This window comes from Macrotis lagotis, chromosome 7 (genome assembly GCF_037893015.1).
Source record: "Macrotis lagotis isolate mMagLag1 chromosome 7, bilby.v1.9.chrom.fasta, whole genome shotgun sequence".
NCBI classification, from domain to species: Eukaryota; Metazoa; Chordata; class Mammalia; order Peramelemorphia; family Peramelidae; genus Macrotis; species Macrotis lagotis.
In genome coordinates this window covers 61,230,274-61,251,435 of record NC_133664.1, presented here as the reverse complement: position 1 = coordinate 61,251,435, position 21,162 = coordinate 61,230,274, and the positions used below count along the sequence as shown (strand labels likewise).

Here is a 21,162-nt window from a genome sequence, read left to right as displayed (position 1 = left end):
TCCAATTCCTGCCTCCCTGAAATTTCATTCTTTAATTCCACAACTAGAATTCTCTCATTTTTGCTTCCTTCAAGTCCCAATTAAAATGCCAACTTGTTTCAGAAATCTTCCCTGATATTCTCTTAATCCTAGTGCCTTCCCTTTGCTGATTATCTCTAATCTAACCAGTAAAAATCTTGTTTTTTCATAGTTTGCGTTTTGTCTGTATTAGACTGTGAGGTCATTGAGAGCAGGATACTTTGGATCCTTAATAATCAATAGAATTTCTGGTACATGGTAGAAGCTTAACAGTTATGAACTGACTCTGTGTCCCTGGGTTACTAAGACAAGAAGTTGCCAAAGTAGCTATCTGTATTGTATTTGAAATCATAGGTCTGGAACAAAACAAATTTCCTTAAGAATTTAAATATATTGGTAGCATCATTACCAAGCCAATCTCCAACAGAAAATGAGTTTATCAAGAGAGATTTGGAGTGCAGAGACTCTGCCCCTGTCACTGAACCCTTTCCCAAACCTTACACCTACTATGGAAATATAGATCACTTCTGTCTCCCAGGATGGTGGTGAAGGAAGCTCTTTGTAAACTGTAACTGTGAACTATTCATACAACTCATTACTTTTATTAAAAAAAAACAAATAGTTCTGGGTCAAACTGATGAAACATTTATCCAAGGTCTGATTTTCCTTTCCAGTTCCTTTATTTAAAGTTTGCCTGCTGATGACCCAAAGATGAACAACACATGGCAGCCCTACTCCTGGAGGAGCTACCAAATTCTTTCCTAAGCAATGGGTCAAAGAATGGAAAGTTACTGATGGGGAATGCCAAAGAAGGTTCAAGAAAGAGATGAAATATTTAAATTACATATTTGCTGTCTGGGGAAAGGAAGTAGAGGTAACCACAAGAGAGCAAAAGAGACAGCTCAGAAGATACCCCGAGGCCCAGTTCAAAAGAAACTGGAAAGGAAATTGCTGCTGAGCAGCCAGAATGGCTGATGGTGAGGACAAAAAGCAAAGAGAATCCCAGAGTCTAAGAGTTAGAGCTGGAAACAGTGTCAGGTCCGCCATATTAGGGCTAAAGATGCCATACGGTCTTTGGGCTCTAGTGGAAGGCCCCTTGCCGTCTTTTCAACCACAGCTGATCATGGTGTTGTCACTTCTGGATATGAAATGAGACATCCAAATACATACATACTGCCCCCACCCAAAAAAAAAACACACTAATCCACAACCAACCAACCATCCAATCTAGCCTTTCACATAGGTTGAAAAACTTCCAGCCCAGGTTCCCTTTCGGCAGAGATGGGTAGTGCATTCACTGTGTGTTTAAGAGGGAGGGTTAGAGGTGATAAAAGAAGGGGAGGAATAACAATTGTATCCTTGTGCTTATATTGAATTTTTTACCAGAAGTCTTTCCCATAAAACAATTTATTTCAAACCCTGATAATTCACATTAATATACCAACTGCTGAACCACCACCTTTTTATAGGTGAATAGCTCAATAAAAGCTTCTGCTGTTCTTTAACCCTTATAGACATGAATTCTCTTTCCTTTTTATCAGGAAACCTAAGCTTTTTAAGTTTTTATGAAATGTGTTTTGAGAACTCACATGTAAAAATATGATTGCTCTTAGATCATTCTTCTTAGAAAACTTTCCTCAAGTGAATGGCACAAAGTGGATTGATTGGTTCATCAATTTGTCTACAGCACTTTTCTCCTTTATATCTTTAGGAATGTAGGGAAAGGAGAAAGATAAGAAATGGATCTTTCAATAAAGTGATTAAAATTCTAGTGGTTGTGGATAGATATTTTACTACTCTGCCAACAACAATACTATGGCTGCTTTTCTTATCAACTGGAGGCTTTTCTCAAAGGAGAGATCTCACATAATATGGCATCTCTTCAATTACTTTGTAAATAAATTATGCCTGGTATGTCACTTTGTCACTGGAGGAAAAAAATCATTATGAACTTGAGCCCTCCCATTTTCACTTTCCTCTTACCTTCCAACATAACTACAACTTTGGAAACCTAAATTTCTATAGCTTAGAAAAATAGAAACTACCCACTGAAATTTTCAACAACTAGTTTCAGTTGACATGATCAGCAGATATATTTAAAATTAGTCATTTCCTGTGTCTTCCTTTTGCTGCCAGTCACCACCGCCTGTATGCCATGCTTCTCATTGTGCTATACCCCAGTAGAAGACTCCAGAGACTAGTCAATTCAACAAATTAAGTTCATGCCCTTTGTCATGTAGGGCACTGTCTTAGACACTGGAAAAAAGACAAAAGTTTAGGATTAACACAAACCCTGACCTTGTAGCTCTTAAGATCATAGGATCAACAGGCTGAATTGTGGCTACCATATTTTAAGAGGGGCATTGATAAACTGAGATGGCTCCTAAGGTGACCAGGATGCTGAAGAATTCCATCCCATGCCAACCCAGGATGACTTAAAGGAACTGAGGCTATTTAAGCAGAAGTTAAAATCTCCTCTTACACAGGAAAACTTTCCCAAGTTCCTTTACTTATAATGCCATCCCTCTAAGATTATCCTCAATTTATCCTGTTTAGATCTTTGTTTTTTCATGTTGTCTTCATTATACTGTAAGCTTTTTGAGAGCACAAATGGGGTTCAGTACTTAGCAAAGTGACTGGCATAAACAATAGTCACTTAATGTTTATTGATTCACTGAATTATGAGACTCATGGAGCAAAGTGATTGGAATAAACAATAGTCAATGTTTATTGACTCACTTTCCTAAGACTTGGGAAAAATCTTCAAAATCTGAAAAGTATTGCACGAAAGAGGCATTTGATTTGATCATAAATAGCTACCTAGAACTGGGAGCAATGGGTTGAAGTTAGTAGATTTCATATACATATAAGTATATATTTGTATATTTTTGTAAGTTGTATAAATAACTATACATTGTATATTTATAGAATTCTTACTATATAAAAGACACACACATACATATATATGTGTATTTGTGTGTGCCTTTTATATAGTAGTTCTATAAATAGTTGTTCTCTTTTCTTCCCAAGGTTAGAAGATTGTTTTATGTAGCCAACTGCACCCCTGTCCACACCTCCACCTCCAAGATTATTAACCTCTGTCCAAGTCACTTCAAAAAACTTGTGGGGCAATCAGGTTCCAATGTATACATGTGCATATGCATGTCTATACAGTTAGATACCTAGGGCCTATATATTTGTTTATGTGAATATGAATATATATAATCTTCTAGCAACCAGAGCTGTCAAAAAATGAAATGAGCTGCCTTAGGAAGTAATGAGCATTCCTTTCCTCAAGTTATCCAAGGAGAGACTGCAAGACTCAGGTTTTCTATAGAAGGGAATTATCCAGATAGTTTCTAAGGTGATTGATTCCCAGTATGAGATTTTATGGCTCTAAAATAAGTGTGTCCACTTGTCTACATGTGAAATGATCAGGGTAAATAGAGGCACAATAATAGAAAACTTCTGATCACTGACACAATTTTGAATCCTGAATTCTACCACCCCATTCTTTTTTCTTAGGAGCAGGGTAGGTAAATTAACACATCAGAGTTGCTTAATTAATACAAGTTGACTAATTGAATAGACAGAGAAGAGGGCAGAGGAGGTTTTTACCTTCTGGAAACCAGGAAGTATACATTGCATTTGAAGATATTCATCGTTGCTGAGTCAGCCGTACCTTCATGAAACTGGTGTTTTTACTTTTCAAGTGTGATTTTCAAATTCCTCACCACTGACCAGCACACCATTCAAGAGCATTGTAAATAGATTTCTCAAGGTCCATGAACAGCAGCAATGATTTATGAAATCTGTGATTGAGGTATTTGTGACTTGATTTCAATTGTTAATGGCCGTACTTCAAAATGATTTGGTTTCATTGGCAATCCTCTATATTTTATTTTGTACATTCAAAAACATGGTTATGAGAAAGGAGTATTCCATAATCTTTACCAGACTTGTTTCCAAAGTAGTCAAGGACACACATAAAAGTTAAGAATCCATGATTTTGGTGGACTTCTATTTTACAGATAAGGAAACTGAGTCCTCCAGGGTGGCTTAGTGGAGAAGGAGGCCAGATCTGGAGTTAAGGAACACTTGAGCTCAAATCCAGTCCCAGACAATTACTAGTTATGTGATCCTTTGTCTCAGTTTTCTTCAACTATAAAATGAGGAAAATGCTAACATATGCCTCACAGGATTATTGTTAAAGATCAAATGAGATAATATACGTAAGACGTGTCTTTTACAAAGTAGGAGTTATAGAAATATTCGTGCTCTTTTCTTCCCAAGGTTGGGAGATTATTATTATTATTATTATTATTATTATTATTATTATTATTATTATTATTATTATTATATTACCCACACCTCCACCCTCAGGATAATTAACCTATGTCCAAGTCACTTCAGAAAATCTGTAGAACTATCTCTAAAACTGTTCATGCTTATGATTCTGAGTCTGAACCCACTGTCAACCCAATGGTCAAGTAGTTGTAACTTCATCGCAATATTAGTGAAAACTTTAAGAACTTCTAATGCTTTTTTATTTTGCTTTAGAGGTGAATCTTGCACATAAAAATGACTGTGAATTGGGTATCACATAGTAATTCCATGCTTGCAGTATTCTATGACTAGAAAAACAAGAAAAAAATTAATCCTAGCGACTACCAATTTCAAATGAATTGAGGATGTGCTTATGTCAATTATTTAATAAAAGAGTTTACATTTATAATCCACAAAAGTTCCTCTGTAAATGTAAGTTATAGCAATATGATCCTGTTTATATAAGAGGTTGATAGCTGTCCACCCTCTGCAGAAGTGTCTCTGAATATCCAGGAGAATAATACCTAAAAAAGAAAATTTCCTATTAGATTCTTGTAATGCCTCTAATATACTAGGTAGAGAAAATTTCTTACATATCAGATATATTTATCTGAAATGATTCCTTGAGTCAAACTTCAAACATACCCTGGAGAATTCTGCATAATTTTTCTCCAGTAATGCTTTCTGCATAACTAAAGAGAATATCAATGAACAGAACACTGTCTCAGAATAATGGTCAATTCCTACCAGCTAAATGACAAAATATTTAAGGAAATAAATGTCACAACAAGGAAGAGATGCTTATTTTCAAAGCAATCCAATGACAATATTTCATTATAGTAACCTAATGTCTTTTATACCTAATGACTGATGTGACTTTAATTGTTTGATCTAATGACTTTCTTTTCATAAGAGAAATAGTCCAGTGTACCATAGCTTACCAATTTGGTGATCCTTATTGGCCTAGAAAAAATTCCCAATCCATGTTTTAGTTAGAGAGCAGTTCACCCCTAAAATTCAAATATTTCTGGAAGTATATTTTGCTTCTAAGAAGTTGCTCTAGAATAGCTGAATTCATTTGAAAAATTCTCATTAATGAATAATTGCCATATGCAAAAATTCTGAGGTAAGAGTAAAGGACTATAATAAACAACTAGTTTACAAATTATTCATCTCATAAACCCTACAAGATGCATCATCTCTGGCAGGTGGTTCTTGAACCTCTAGGGGACTATGAATTTATGCTTTTATAGAGAAAATCTTTTAGCAACAGGATTTTTAAAAAATTAATATGAGCAGTCCAACACTTCATTTGTGAGAAAGTTGCTTCATGTGACATGAAAAATAGAGATAAGAAAAGCAGTAAATAAAAGTTGGCAGACTAACTAAAAGATAAAATCCATGTTGAGTACTATTTTTAAATAAGCATTTATGAAATAACATTATGTGCTAAGCATTATCTCATTTTGTCCTCACAACATCCTTTCTACATAGGTGTTATCATAATTTCCATATTGCAGATGAGAAAACTGAGGCAGACAAAAATCACATCTCTTGCTCAATATCACACAGCTATCTCTGAGGCAGCACCTCACACCTCTCAGACTGGCCAATATGACCAGAAAGGATAATGATCATTGTTGGAAGGGTTGTGGGAAATCTGGGACACTATTGTATTGTTGGTGGAGCTGTGAATTCCATCCAACCTTTCTGGAGAGAAATTTGGAACTACGCCCAAAGGGCAACAAAAATGTGCATAACCTTTAACCCAGAAATACCACTACTGTGTCTATACCCTGAAGAGATGATGAAAAAGGGTAAAAACATCACTTGTACCAAAAGATTCATAAGCAGTCCTGTTTGTGGTGACAAAGAATTGGAAATCAAGTAAATGTCCTTCAATTGGGAAATGGCTTAGCAAACTGTGGTATATGTATGTCATGGAACACTATTGTTCTATTAGAAACCAGGAGGGATGGGATTTCAGGGAAGCATGGAGGGATTTGCATGAACTGATGCTGAGTGAGATGAGCAGAACCAGAAAAACACTGTACACCCTATCAGCAACATGGGAGTGATGATCAACCTTGATGGACTCACTCATTCCATCAGTGCAATAATCAAGGACAATTTGGGGCTGTCTGCAATGGAGAATACCATGTGTATCCAGAGAAAGAACTGTGGAGTTTGAATAGACCAAGACTATTACATTTAATTTAGGAAAAAAACCCTGATATCTTATTGTCTGATCTTGCTATCTCATACTTTGTTTCTTCCTTAAGGATATGATTTCTCTCTCATCAAATTCGATTTGGATCAATGTATACCATAATTAGACTGACAAAGTATACCATAGAGACTGACAAATTTCCTTCTGTGGGGGGGTGGGGGGAGGGAAGTAAGATCATGGGAATAATTGTAAAACTCAAAATAAATAAAAATCTTTATTTAAAAAAAATCACACAGCTAGTAAGTGTGTGAAGCAGAATTCAAACTCAAATCTTGACTTCAATCCTGTATTCTAATGAACTTCCATACCTGCATTCTACAGTGAAGAAACTGAGGAAGAGAGATGCTAAGAGATTTGCCTGGGGTCATATAGCTAGTTCATATAGATCTTTTTAGCCTCCAAGACTCCTCTTGGTCCACTGCTCCAATGAATTTTCTTATCCAAGATACAGGAGACTTGGAGGTTGCCAAAAAGAAGCTAACTTTTCAGTATCTCCTTGAAAATAGCAGCAATCCAACAAAAGAAAGTCTATGGTGTACTTTGTTTATCTCACTTTTACCTTTCTCTGTCCTCAGAAACTAACCCAATAAAAAGTCATATAACTTACTTTTGACTATTTTTTAAACAATTTTTCAAGCTAAGCTAACAAAATCACCACTACTTTTTCTCAACAGATTTCTAGAGGCATCCTTTGTAAAAAGGTTTCTCCTGGGGAATGTAAAATCTTCCTATCCTTGAAAAATTTTCTTCAGCAGTAGGCCCTTTGAAGTATTTACATTAAGAAATTTCTTGCTGTATCTGACTACTTTTTTCTCACTTAGCCACATCATTTAAAATATGCTCCCACCTCCTGGACCCCATGTGTCTGTCAGAAATAAGATCAATGGAAGAAACCCAATAGATTTTTTTTTAATGAAATGGAGAGGAGATGGTAACCGGTAAAAGTCCCCACTTCTGGGGACTGACTTATAATATCAACATGACTTCAGATTTTAAATCATCACATGCAGAACTTCAAAGAAATCAAAGAAAAGACAGGAGACCTCTGCTTTTAAAACTTAAAAAAAAACTTAAAACTTAAAAAAATTCAAATATAACGAAAGTCATATTTCATCAAGTATTTTTAAAAAATATTTACATAGACAAATATATATATATATTAAACATCAGAGAGATATTTATCCTAAAAATAAAGTCAATGGGAAAACAATAAACATACAAATGATACCATTTGACCATTCCACCAATATATTGTAGCCTTCAAACATTTTATTTCCATATAAGTATTAATGTTTTATTTAAAACAGTGATGTGATATCTCTGAGATGTCAAATCTTACACCAACAGTGTTTTGGAATTATCCCCTCACCACCTCAAGGAGTTGGTCTTCATAAATTCTGTCATTCTTAAGTGATAATCTTGAGATAATGAGTTTCTCTGCATGTAACTAGATGGGGACTAGGCTGGGACTAGACAATGACAGACATAAAGTCTTTAACTGGTCTTTTAGTCCAAATCTTTCTGACTTGGTAGAATCTGACAAACTTTATACTCTACTGACAGACTTCAGAAACTCTAATCAGCTCCACATCATAAATCTAAGCAGGATTTTAGTAGAGTATTCTCACAAATCTTAGACACTTGAGTAAGGAAAAACAAAGAGGAATGTACTCAGAGTAAATCTAACTATCACTGCCATTCTTTCTACTCCCAAACCAGGTATGTTCTTTCAAAATGTTAGGAAAATTGGAAATGAATGAAAGAATGAATGAAGAATTTGTTCATCAGTTACTTTGTACAATTGTGTCAAGTGCTGAAGATACAAATAGAAAAGTAAGACAGTTCATGCTCTAAATTAATTCACATTTGAATGAAGGGGACAATATATATGGAGTTTCAGTTCCAATTAAGATGGAAAGGTACCATGATCCTTAGAACACAGCAGCTAAACAAATGTCAATTCTTCTTCCTGAAATACCATTTCCACTAATACAATATGAAGTTTTTGATGCTAAAACTTTTGATCCTATAAGCTGGAAATCTTTAGTTCAGAGTCCTGGGCTATCTCTATCAGGGTATGGTGGCAAATGGTGGTCAAGATGGAATTCAGGACTGGTTCAAAATTTGGAAAACTAACAACCTAAATGTCCATATCAACAATGACAATAAAAATCTTATGATTATAACAATAGATGTAGGGAAAACCTTTGATAAAATATAATTCCCATTCTTATTTTTGAGAATACTACTAAAAAAAGTATAAAATTAATGAAACCTTTCTTAAAATAACTAGTCTCTAGCTAGCCAGCTATCAACTAAGTGGTACAATGGATAGAACACTGGGCTTGAAATCAGGAAGACCTGAGTTCAAATCTCAGAAATTTTCTTGTTGTATAACCTTGGGCAAGTCACTTAACCTCTAATGGTAAATGTCTCCAGTATTTTGTCAAGAAAATCTCATGCACAGAGGTTCGCAGAGACACAGACCTGACCTGAACATGACTAAAACTACTAGACAACCACCATCCATCTAAAACCAAGAGAAAACATTATTTGTAATAAGATCAGGAGTGAAATACAGATGTCCATTATCACTACTATTAATCAATATATATTATATTAGAATTATTAACCATAACGATAAGACAAAGGAAATCTAAGGAAAAAATAATCATGGTACTATCACTCTTTTCAGATGATATGATGGGTTTATGGAGTAGTCAGGGAGGATTTGCCCCTTTGGTATGGGGGCTTGCCAAATCCTTTTCAGGGTTTCTTCCTCCTTTTTGGTGTCCACCTGATTCATGCAATTATCACCTGTGGCTCTGAGAGGCTATAACATGGGTAATGACCACACCCAGGGAAATCATCTCAGCAGACAGGCTGAACTAGGACTCAAACCTGTTGGTGAATTAGAGGTGAATTAGAGGAATGTCAGCCTCAAGCTGACAAAGATTTTCTCCAGTGGAATGAGAAGATGAGAACAAGTTTCTCCAACAGACATGAAGATGGTTAAAACAGGCATTAACCAAATAATTACTTAGAGCATGGTCAGACACTGAATGCCAATGTATCATGAGTCATCACCAGTCATCTTGAGTTTTGCTTTGCTACTGGATTTCAATGACTCAGGAACAGAGAGTGAGGCTGATGACTTTGTGCAACTCTACCTCACTTGAATTCAGTTCATGTACAAGTCAAGAGACATCACCTATGATGATGCCATTAGTCCTTTTTAAAAACACAATACAACATACTAAAGAATCTTAGAGAATCAACTCAATAACTAATTGAAAAAATTAATAACTTCCTCAAAGTTGCAGATATAAAATAAAACCAGATAACACACTAGCATTTTTATATTCTACCAAGAAAACTTAGCAGAAAGAGGAATTCTATTTAAAATAACTGCAAACAATATCAAATACTTGGGAGTTTACCTGTCATGACTAACTCAGGGTTTATAGGAACATAGTCACAAAATACTTGTCACACAAAGACAGATCTAAACAATTGGAGAAATATGAATTGTTCAAGGGTAGACCAAGCCAATATAATAAAAATGACAAATCCACCTAAGTTAACTTACTTATTCAGTGCCCTACCAATCAAACTAAGAATTATTTTATAAAGCTAGGAAAAAATAATAATAAAATTTAACTAGGAGAACAAAAGGTCAAGAATATAAGTAAAGCAATGAAAAGCAAGTTAGGAAAAGTGGCCTAGCAATTCCAGATTTCAAATGATATTACAAAAAGGTAATCATCAAAAAAACTGATACTAAGAAATAAAAGTATGGAATCAATAGAACAGATTAGGTACACAATAGTAAATGACCATCCAGTGTTTGCTAAATCCAAAGCTCTAGGCTTTGGGGATAAGAACTCAACATTTGACAAAATTGCTGGAAAATTGGAAAGCAGTTTGGCAAAAACTAGGCATAACCCAAAGGCGCAGCTAGATAGAGCAGTAGATAAAGGATCATGTTTGGAGTCTAAAAGATCAGAGTTCAAATTCAGCCTCAGGCACTTCCTAGCTAGACAAATCATGTAACCCCTACTTACCTTAGTTCCTTATCTATAAAATGGGCACTGATGGGGGGAGGAATGGCAATCCACCCCAGCATCTTTGCCAAGAATACCCTATAGACATCCAGGGGTCACCTAAGAATTGGACATGACTAAAAAATAACAAAAACATAGATCAACATCTCATATCTAATACCAAGATAAGGTCAAAATAGAAAAAATTATTTATATATAAAGTGTGATATCAAAAGTAAATTAGGAGCAATATTAGGTTAAGGAAAGAGTTTATGATCAAACAAGATATAGATAGGATTATAAGGGAGCTAAATAGATAATTTTGATTACATAAAATTAAAAGACCTTTATACAAACAAAACTAATTACATTCAAATTTAGAAGGAAGATAGGAAACTGGGGAGAAAAATTTCAATGAATTCATCTGATAAAGGTCCCATTTCTCATAGGGAACTGAGCTAAATTTATAAAAAAAATAAAAGTTATTATCCAGTTGATAAATGGTCAAAGAATATGAATATGCTGTCTTTCAAAAGAAGAAATCAAAGCTAAACTGAAGTTATATGAAAAATGCTTTAAAATATTACTTACTAGAGAAAAGCAAATTAAAACAAGTCTGAGATACTACCTCACATGTCACATTGGCTAACATGACAAAGGAAAATGATGGAAGGGATGAGAAAAATTGAGATACTAATTCATTGTTAATGGAGTTGTCTCCATTCTGGAGAACAATTTGGAAATGTATTCAAACTGTGCATACCCTTTGACCCAGTAAAGCCACTAGTAGGTCTGTATCCTAAAGAAATTAAAGAATAGGGGGAAAGACTCATTTGTAAAAAATATTTATAGTAGTTTTTTTTTCTAGTGGCAAAGAACTGGAAATCAAGGGGATAACCATCAATTGGGAAATGACTGATCAAGTTGTGGTATGAGATTGTAATGGAATATTATTGTGCTATAAGAAATGACAAACAGGAGGGGTTCAGATGATTTACATGATCTCATGAAAAGTGAATAGAATCAGAAGAACATTGTACACCATAATAGCAACATTGAAAGGTTGATTAGCTGTGAAAGACTCTGATAAAACAATTATCAAAGACATTCCATGAAAAATGCTATACACTGACAAGCGAGATGAGCAGAACCAGAAGAACATTGTACACCCTAACAGCAACATAAGAGTGATGATGAACCTTACTGGACTCGCTCATTCCATCCATGCAACAATCAGGCACAATTTTGGGGTACCTGCAATGGAGAATACCATCTGTATCCAGAGAAAGAATTGTGGAGTTTGAACAAAGACCAAAGACTATTATCTTTAATTAAAATTTTTTCTCTTATTATGTAAGATAATTGTTATGAGATATTTGTTATCTCATACTTTATGCTTCTTCCTTAAGAATATGTTTTCTCTCTCATCACATTCAACTTAGATCAATGTATATCATGGAAACAATGTAAAGAATAACAGACTGCCTTCTGTGGGAGGTGGGGGAAGGAAGCAAGATTGGGGGGGAGATTGTAAAATTCAAAATAAATAAAATCTTTCTTTAAAAAAAGAAGAAAGAAAAATGCTATCCACCTACAGAAAGAAAACTGATGAACTCTGAATAAAGATTTTGTTTATGCTTTATTTTTCAACATAGCAAATATGCTTTGCATGATCTCACATGGATAATTGGATTTCAAAGAGTCTGTCTTTTCAAGAAGGGAGAGAAATTAGAATTCAAAAAATGTTTAAATGATTGTTAAAAAAATTTACATTCAAATGGGAAATATTTAACAAAAGAAAAATGTTTTAAAAATCAATTGCAAAATTAGAGTGACTTTATCCACCCACACCTAAAGAAAAAAATCAGCCAGAAATCCATGGGTATTAAGGGACACCAAGAAGAATAGAACCAACACAAACAAATAAATATAACCATAACCTACAAGACTCCAAGGACATTTCCCTGAGAAAGTCAAAATTTAGTGAGATTGGAAGTGGAAGTCTCAGTATTCCAGAGTGCTCAGACAAAGACACCTCAGGTCCAAGGAACTCCAAGAAACCATAGAAGGTCCTGAAGATCTTATGTTCCAAGTATTCACAAAGACCTAAAATTTACTTGCATTTCTAGAAAAGACATTCCCTGGAAATTAAGTGCTTGAATCAAGATGGCCCAGGTTTAGCCCAAGCAGGATCAACCATGCACTTAATACTATCAGGCAGAACTAGACCTGGAAATATGAATAAACAGAAGACAACACTGATAATTTAAAAAATTATTATAAATGCATATATATATACACAAAGATCTAATCTAGAAAAAGTAAGCAAATGTTATAATAACTGGAAGCAGAGATTCAAAAGAAAAAAAGAATTTTTCACACTATATGAATCATTAGAATAGGTTAAGTGAAATAAAATCATGAAATAAAAACTCTGGAAAGACCGGAAGGAAAACTTGGATAAAGAATTAAAGGCCTTTAAAACAGAAAGTGATAAACCTTGCTCAAGACTCCCTGAAAATTAGAATAGGTCAAACAGAAATCAACAATTCTATGATAGCAAAATATAGAATAAAATCAAAAGATGGAAAAAATAGAAAATTTTTAAAATCTGCTGTCAAAATGAAACTAGAAAATCAAAAAGAAACAATAGAAGAATCATCAGATACCATGAAAACTATTTTTTTTAAATCCTGGAGATTATATTTCAAGAAGTGAAAAATAAAAAATGCTCCAATCTATTAGAACCAATGGACAAGTAAAAACAGAAATAATACACCGATTGCATCCTGAAGGAATGCCCCCAGAAAAGTCCCAGGAATGTCATAAACAATATCCAGAGTTTCCAGGTCAAAGAAAAATTTGTTACAAGTAACCAGATAAAAATAATGAACTACAGTCAGGATCATACAAGACCTAGCAGATCCTTTTATAATTGTGAGTAGATCTTGTAATCAATACATTATTTCAGAAAAAAATCAAAAGGTAAAGGCTTATTATTAAGTTGAGTATAATCTTGAGAAAGAAAAATGTACCTTCAAGCATTCCTAATCAGAAAACAACTATACGGTGGATAGAAACTTTGAAATGTAAATAAGTCAAAAGAAATCTGCAAGATGATCTTATTTGAACATTGTGGAGTGACTCTTCAATGAGGAAATGTTAACATACAGGAAAATGTTAAAAATGTTAACATCAGGAAAAGAAATGTGTCCCTTCAGATTCATAACATCTTCAAAAGGCATTGGAGGAATCACATAGGGATGAATTAGCTCTTTTCTAATTATTTTAAAATAGAAAAGAACAGGGAGAATTAAAGGAAATTACTAGTATAAAGAGGATGAAGAAGAGGGTAGAATTTACTATTTCTCATAATTAAGTTTAAATGAGATAAAAATGCAAACTTGGAATAAGGGGCTGGGAGAAAAGGCATTAAAAGAATTTATTTTTCTCTGAACCAGTTAAGAAAGGAAGAGTTGACAAAAAGGAAAATTTATAATTGTTGAAGAATTTAAGGACAGATAGAGATATTATGATGCACTGATAGGAATACTAAGAAATGGTCTAGTCATTCTGGAAAGAAATTTGGAATATTCCCAAAATCATTAAATTTTCGTACCTAGCAATAATATAACTATGCTTATATTCTCCCCAAAATCAAAGAAAAATGAAAGGAACCCATGTGTACAAAATATTTTAGCAGTCCTTTTTACTTTTTATTGCAGCAAAGAACTAGAAACCAGAGGTTGACTATCAATTAGAAAATGATTAAATAAATTGTGGTATGTGAATATAAAAATGTAACACTTTTGCAGCATTTTAAGATAATTTGCAAAATCTTAGGAAATAATGAAAGGGATAGTTTCAGAGAATCCTAAAGAGACTTGCATGAAAATATGCATATAGTAGATTAAACGGAAAAAGAACAATTTAATATCTAGCATTTTATATAACACTTTAAGGTTTATAAAATAATTTATGACCATTATCCTCATTTTATCCTTGTACCAATCCTGAAAGCTAAGTGCTATTGTTATCCTCATTTTACAGATGAGGAAACTGAGGCAAGCTGAGGTTAAGTGACTTGCCCAAGTTGGATTTTAACTCCAGTCTTCTTGACTCCAGGTCCTGCATTCTATTCATCCAGTGACCTCGGTGACAATATTGTAAAGAAAAACAACTTTGAAAGACTTAAGAACTCTGATCAAAGCAATAGCCAACCGCAACTAAAGAAAAATGATGATCAAGTATTCTCTCCATCTCCTGATGACAGGCAATGTATTTTGTAGATATGGCCATGACTTGGCTATGTATATTTGTTACAAGAATTTTATTTTTATTTTATTTTGAATGAGGAAAGCATGAGAAGAAAAAGAAGTTAGCAATATTGATACCGAGAGAAAAAAAGAATAGATGAGGGTCACTGGAACATTTTGTTTTAAATACACAAAAGAAAACAGGAGTAAGTTCAAAAGGAAGCAGACAGGCAGGACAGTTTTTGAAAGTAGCATTGAGTTTTTTCAAGATTTTTCAAAAACACAAGCTATATGTGATAAGGAATCACCATTTCATATACAAATCTATCTTCTATGTTCTAATTTATAAAAATAAATATCGATTTTGGTGAAGTATTTGTATATTCAGGACAACATAAATTATATTTAAAAGGGGGATAATGTTAGGGAATGAACCCTTTTTATAACCTTGCTTAGGGTCCTGTTCATCACTTTTTGGTCTGTTTGAAGGACAAGTGTTTAGAAATAAGTTTAGATCATCACAGTTGAGAAATTGCATTGTCTGCAACATATCATGTAGAAATATAGGAGAGCTCAGAGCCGATACTTAAGTTTATAAGCTTATTAAGCATCATACATTTTAAGTACTTTATTCTTGTGAAATTGTTTCTGTTGTCAAGTAATTCTCAAACATTGCCCAATCACACATATACAAGAATGTCCATTTTTTCTGATTTGATTTAATAATATTTTATGTCATTTTTGTAAACTTTTTTTTGTAAATTTTTTTTGTAAATTCTTGATTTCAGATTCTGAAAGAGTTGGATGATCACCAATTAATTAACTGATAGCAAATAAGTAAATATCCAAAAGCCATCCTTGCTAATAGCATAGGAGACATGAATGATATGCAATGGTCCATTGACAAAAGAACTAAATTAAATTTGGCCATGCCAGAACTATCTTCTTTCTACTAAGGCTCAGTTAAAAATGTTTCTTCTCATATTTGTATTGGTAAGATACTTTTCCATTTCTTTAATATGTATGTTTTCCCAAAATTATATTTGTATTTATGCTTTTATACATACATACGTGTGTGTGTGTGTGTGTGTGTGTGTGTGTGTGTGTGTGTGTATGTTGCAGTGGATATTGTGTTGGAGGTAGAATCAGAAAGATATGATTTCAAATTATAACTTTGACACTTAGCTCTGTGACCCTGGAAACCTGTTTACTTTAGTTTCCTCACCTATAAAATGGGAATACTGATGGTATACTAAAAATCAAATTAAATAATAGTTGTAAATTCCTTAGGACAGTATCTAGCAAGCATTAGGTAGGTGGTGCAGTGGCTAGAGCATTGGTCAGGAGGATGGAAGTTTGAATCTGTCTTCAGATACTTGAGTTATGCTAGCTATGTGACCTTGAGCAAGTCACTTACCCCTGGTTACCTCACATTCAGGGACATCTCCAGGCATCCTAATTCATATCTGACCACTGAACCCAGTTGACTCTAGAGGAGAAAGTGAGGCTGGAGACTTAGTACAGCCTCCCTCAGTCAAATCCAATTCATGTGTTTGTCATGGTATCACCTCCCTGATGTCATGGTCTTCTTGGAAAAATGAAGGACAAACATTAAAGTAGTGGTAGTAGTGGTAGTGATACTGGTGGTGGTGATGGTGGTGGTGATGGTGGTGAAGATAAAGGTGGGAGTGGGGCTAGTGGTGATGGTGGTGGTAGTAGTGGTAGTGGTAGTGATGGTGGTGGTGGTAGGGGGTGGGGGTGAAGTAGCAGCAAAAAGAGTAATAGCAGTAGCAGTAGTTGATAGTAAGCTGCCTTGAAGAAGAACTGGAGTTTGGGGATGAGTTGTTTTTGGTCCCCGTTTACAAAGTATCAGTATTTATGAGGGCTTCAGAAACCACTAACATTCTTAATATTTAATGATAACATTTTCCTAATTTTCCTCTTCAGCAAATGTTTTATATTACTCAATCCTTTAAGTTAACTAAACTTAGTCTTATAGGCTTAAATCCAGAAGAACCCCCAATGTTCATAATTTGTTTTTAAAGAAGAAAAAAATCGTAGGATGGTTCACCATGGCATTTGGAAAGAGTCACAAAGATCCCTTCGGGACTTCAGTGGGCCACCTAATAGAAAAGGCTACATTTGCAGGCGTTCAGACTGAAGACTGGGGCCAGTTCCTGCACATCTGCAACATGATTATCACTAGTAAAGATGGGCCAAAAGAGGCAGTAAAAGCTTTGAAGAAAAGGATTTCTAAAAACTGTAATCACAAGGAGATCCGACTCACCTTATCGCTTATTGACATGTGCATGCAGAACTGTGGCCCAAGTTTCCAGGCCCTGATTGTGAAGGGGGACTTCATTAAAGATCTAGTTAAGCTCCTGAGTCCCAGATACAACTTGCCTTTAGACATACAGAATAAGATCTTAAGCTTCATCATGACATGGTCACATGGTTTTCCTGGAGGTGTGGATGTGAGTGAAGTAAAGGAATTATACCTAGAGCTGCTAAAAAAAAAGGAGTCCAGTTTCCCTCTTCAGAGATGGAGATTGAAACAGAAAGACAATTGGCCTTGTCTCCGAGCATAACTAAGCCACCCCCATGTGTTCCATCTACATCAATAAGTTCATCCGCAACTGCTCTCAAGCCCCCAACTATTTTACTGGTTCCTGAACAGATTGGAAAATTGCAAAGTGAAGTGGATATGGTGAAAATGAATGTGAAAGTAATGTCAGCTATATTGGTGGAGAATACACCTGGATCTGAAAATCAGGAAGATATGGAACTCTTACAGAAATTGTATAAGACTGGTCGGGACATGCAAGAAAGGATCATGGACCTGCTGGTAGTGATAGAGAATGAGAATGTGACAATGGAGCTCATTCAAGTGAATGAGGATTTGAAATCAGGCCCTCCTTGGATATGAGAGATTTTCTCGAAATCAGAAACGATTCCAGGAGAAAAACTGGAGCCAAGAGGAGGCCCGGAAAAATAACTATGTTAGCACTCCCTGTACTACTGATGCCAAGCACTCAAACCCTGTGCTTCACTCACAACTGGATTTACTAACCTTGGAGAATCCAGAAATGTCTCTAGTTCCTCAAAGAACAGATCAAAGTATTTCCTCGGCTCATCTGTATGACAATTTCTTAACTCATTTAAATCCAATCTTGATTGCAGCCAGTGAATCTTCAGGCTGGCTGTGCTAGACCTCACAGGCTCCCAGTTTCACCCAGCAACCAAAAAGCTATAGAAGACAATGCTCTTCAGCCACCCAATTACTATGAGGTAATGGAATTTGATCCTTTGGCTCCAGCTGCCACTGCAGAAGCTCTTTATGAAGACATTGATGCTAATCACCATAAATCATTTCAGAATCAAACAAATGGCTGAAAGATCTTTTTAGAGAAATCTATCGACATCACCATACACCTGTGATTACAGTAACAGTAGATGAAAACTATTTTATTACTCCTTGAATAAATCATAAAATATTTGATAAACTGGAGTTGTAAATCAGGAAAAATATCATTTTAAGTGCCTTCACATAATTAAAATTGAATGTAAAAATAATTTTTCACTTCTGAGAATATTTTCTGCCCTTTACATTTTGAGCTGGGGCTTAAAGCCTGCAATTATTGCAGTTTACATTTCATATTTGTAACAGCCATTGGAAAATTTATAAAGCTGACTTTTTAAATGATTTTTAACCTTAATAAAATATATTCTTTTCTTTTTAACTGTAAAAAAAGAAGAAAAAAATCAAGCTAGAAAATCTTGGTTCATATACTGACTCTTCTATTTTAATATTTGTATGACCTGGCATAAATCATAAAATCATTATCTAGTTTCCTCATTAGAAAGAGAAGGTTGGACTAGCTCTTAATCTATGATCCTATGATAATATTAATCAATCCTGTGTATGTTATTGAAAACTGGTTTTTAACAGTTGGTTTAGAGAATTGCTGATGCAGAAATTCTCCCTGCCAGTGCAGATTGGTGCTTGCTCTTCTATTTTAAAAGAGTTCAGGGCACTCCTTCACACACTATTCAGAACTCTACTCAATGGAACCCTCAAAAATTAAAAAAATGTGCTAGTACAGCAAATAACAAGTCCCTCCTAATAAATAAACGTAGTTCCTTTTAAATCTGAGTTCAACTCCATTCCCATGATGTTATGCTGCCTCTCTGCTGCCCCAAATATATGGCAGTTATTACTTTTAGTCCAACCTTTGACTTTTTTTGGCTTTGGACAAGTCATTTAATTTCTCAATGCCTCAAACACTCTGAGACAATAAATTGTAGAGCTGTTGCCAATAGACAGTGATAAAGAGAGTTTGCTTATCAATGAAATCACGTGTCTGGACCAAAAAAAAGTCCTGGCAAATGTTTATTCTGAATGGCTTTTGGCAAAAGAAAATCTAGGATGGAAAATTTGGAGTTAAAAATATCTGGTTTCCAGTCAACCAATCAATCAGTAGCCTTTATTAAATATCTGTAATGTTCTTGGTAGCACTGCCTTTGCTCTAGGTAACTCAGTTTTCCAGTGTCATGTGCAACTTCTAAGACTATACAATGCAGAGGAATTATTGGTATATAGTGGAAGTTTAAATAAAAAAAAGTTCCTGCACTAATCAAGTTACAAGCTTGGACCAAAAAAGAAAAAAGAAAAGAGGTTTTGATACAGAATACTTTTCATGACCCTAAGTCAATAAATCTTTATAACTTTGTTCTAATTTTTTTCATATTCAATGATTTCTCTTTAGTTTCCAAAAGACAAAGGAAAGCATTCATCACTAAGACTGAGGTTTAATTCTCATCTATCAACTTCCTTTTCCTCATTTTCTTGTTGCCAATAGGTATTTTATTTTTATTGCTCATTTACTCCTTTGGTCCAAGTTCAGAGCTTTCTTACTCAGAGTTTCTATTCAATGGAACCCTCCAAATTCATAATTTGCTCTTTCAGAATGACTAGAAAAATATGATGGCCCAGAAATCAATATCACAGATGATTTTGGGTACTATAAAAATCACTGCTATACTGAGCTAAGATAATTGCATAAAATTATATTACATTATCACTGATAATAAATGGAAAATGTGAGTTATGTTATATTAAATTTATATTAATCTAGGAAAAACTTGCTGTTATATTACTCTATCCTGCAACAACATTATTTAATTTCTTGGTACCTAAATAGTAGGTCTGTTCTGTTCTATATTCAACGTTTCTTTTCTACTTGCAAAGTTCCCTTTGAAGTCAATAAGTCAATGAGCATTATGCAGAGAAGAGATATTCAGGGTAAAGAGGAAAATGAATATGAAATATCGTGCACCTTTTGCAACCAGACCACTATGTACTTTATTCATTTAATTTGCATGATGTGTCTGGGGCACTGTTTATGGAATACATGCTAAATGAGCAAAGGTCTGTTTCAATAGACACATGTTCACATCAACTTGTGAATTATTTTTAACAAAAACATTTTTGACAAAGGAGGAGAGGAAGAGGAAATTCATAGACAGAGCTCATGCAATATATCAGATTCCCCAAATAGAAGCAGAGAATAGAAAATACAAATCTGAAAAAAGCATATTGTGAATAACTAGTAGTCCATCTTTCCCACCTCACTATTTCTTCTGGGTAACAATTGTTAATATTGTTGATATATTCTTGAAGAAGTGATCCAGGGTCTGCCTTTATCTCTTGAACCTTTTTAAGACCACCACTTGTCACAAAAAGTCGCCGTGCTTTGCTATCATGGGGCAGCACCTAACAAAAGGGATAAAATTAAAATAGTAGTTCTTTTTTTTACTAGATCCTTAAGTATTATAGATCATTACTACTCCCAGTGTTCAAAATAAAGTAAAACCAAAGCAAGAACAAGGATGCCTGTGGCATAATGAGACTAGTCTTGCTTATTTATCTTTAAATTTTTATTTCATTATTTCCACATTTTAAAAATTTAACATTTTTTTAAACATTGAGTTTCAAATTCCCCCTCCCCTACTATACTCCTTAAAAGTTAATATGTTGATTGTACATGTGAAGTCATACAAAACCTATTTTCATGCTTTGCTGATAAGATTTTAAAAAATATTTTATTTTTCCCAGTTATACATAAAAGCAATTTTTAGCATTCATTTTTAAATATTTTTGAGTTCCAAATTCCCTCCCCTTTCCCCTTCCTGAAATAGTAAGCAATCTGATATAGGTTATACATGTGAAATCATGTAAAACATATTTCCTTATTAGTCATTTTGTGGAAGAAATTTCAAACAAAAAAGA

The 21,162-nt window shown here is 34.3% G+C and overlaps 1 protein-coding gene and 1 pseudogene across 1 annotated transcript in view; one reads left to right on the top strand and one right to left on the bottom strand.

Annotated features, from left to right (window-relative positions):
- Positions 1–4,548: 4,548 nt before the first annotated feature.
- Positions 4,549–21,162, bottom strand: part of SPAG6 (sperm associated antigen 6) — an 85,193-nt gene continuing 68,579 nt past the window's right edge. Inside the window, exons 10-11 of the mRNA XM_074192977.1 lie at positions 20,501–20,646; positions 4,549–4,868 (exon numbers count right to left, since the gene is read on the bottom strand). Of these exons, the coding sequence (XP_074049078.1) occupies positions 4,802–4,868; positions 20,501–20,646 (213 nt within the window). The 3' untranslated portion in view covers positions 4,549–4,801. The remainder of the gene's footprint in view (positions 4,869–20,500; positions 20,647–21,162) is intronic.
- Positions 16,938–18,559, top strand: LOC141493689 (TOM1-like protein 1 pseudogene; annotated as a pseudogene).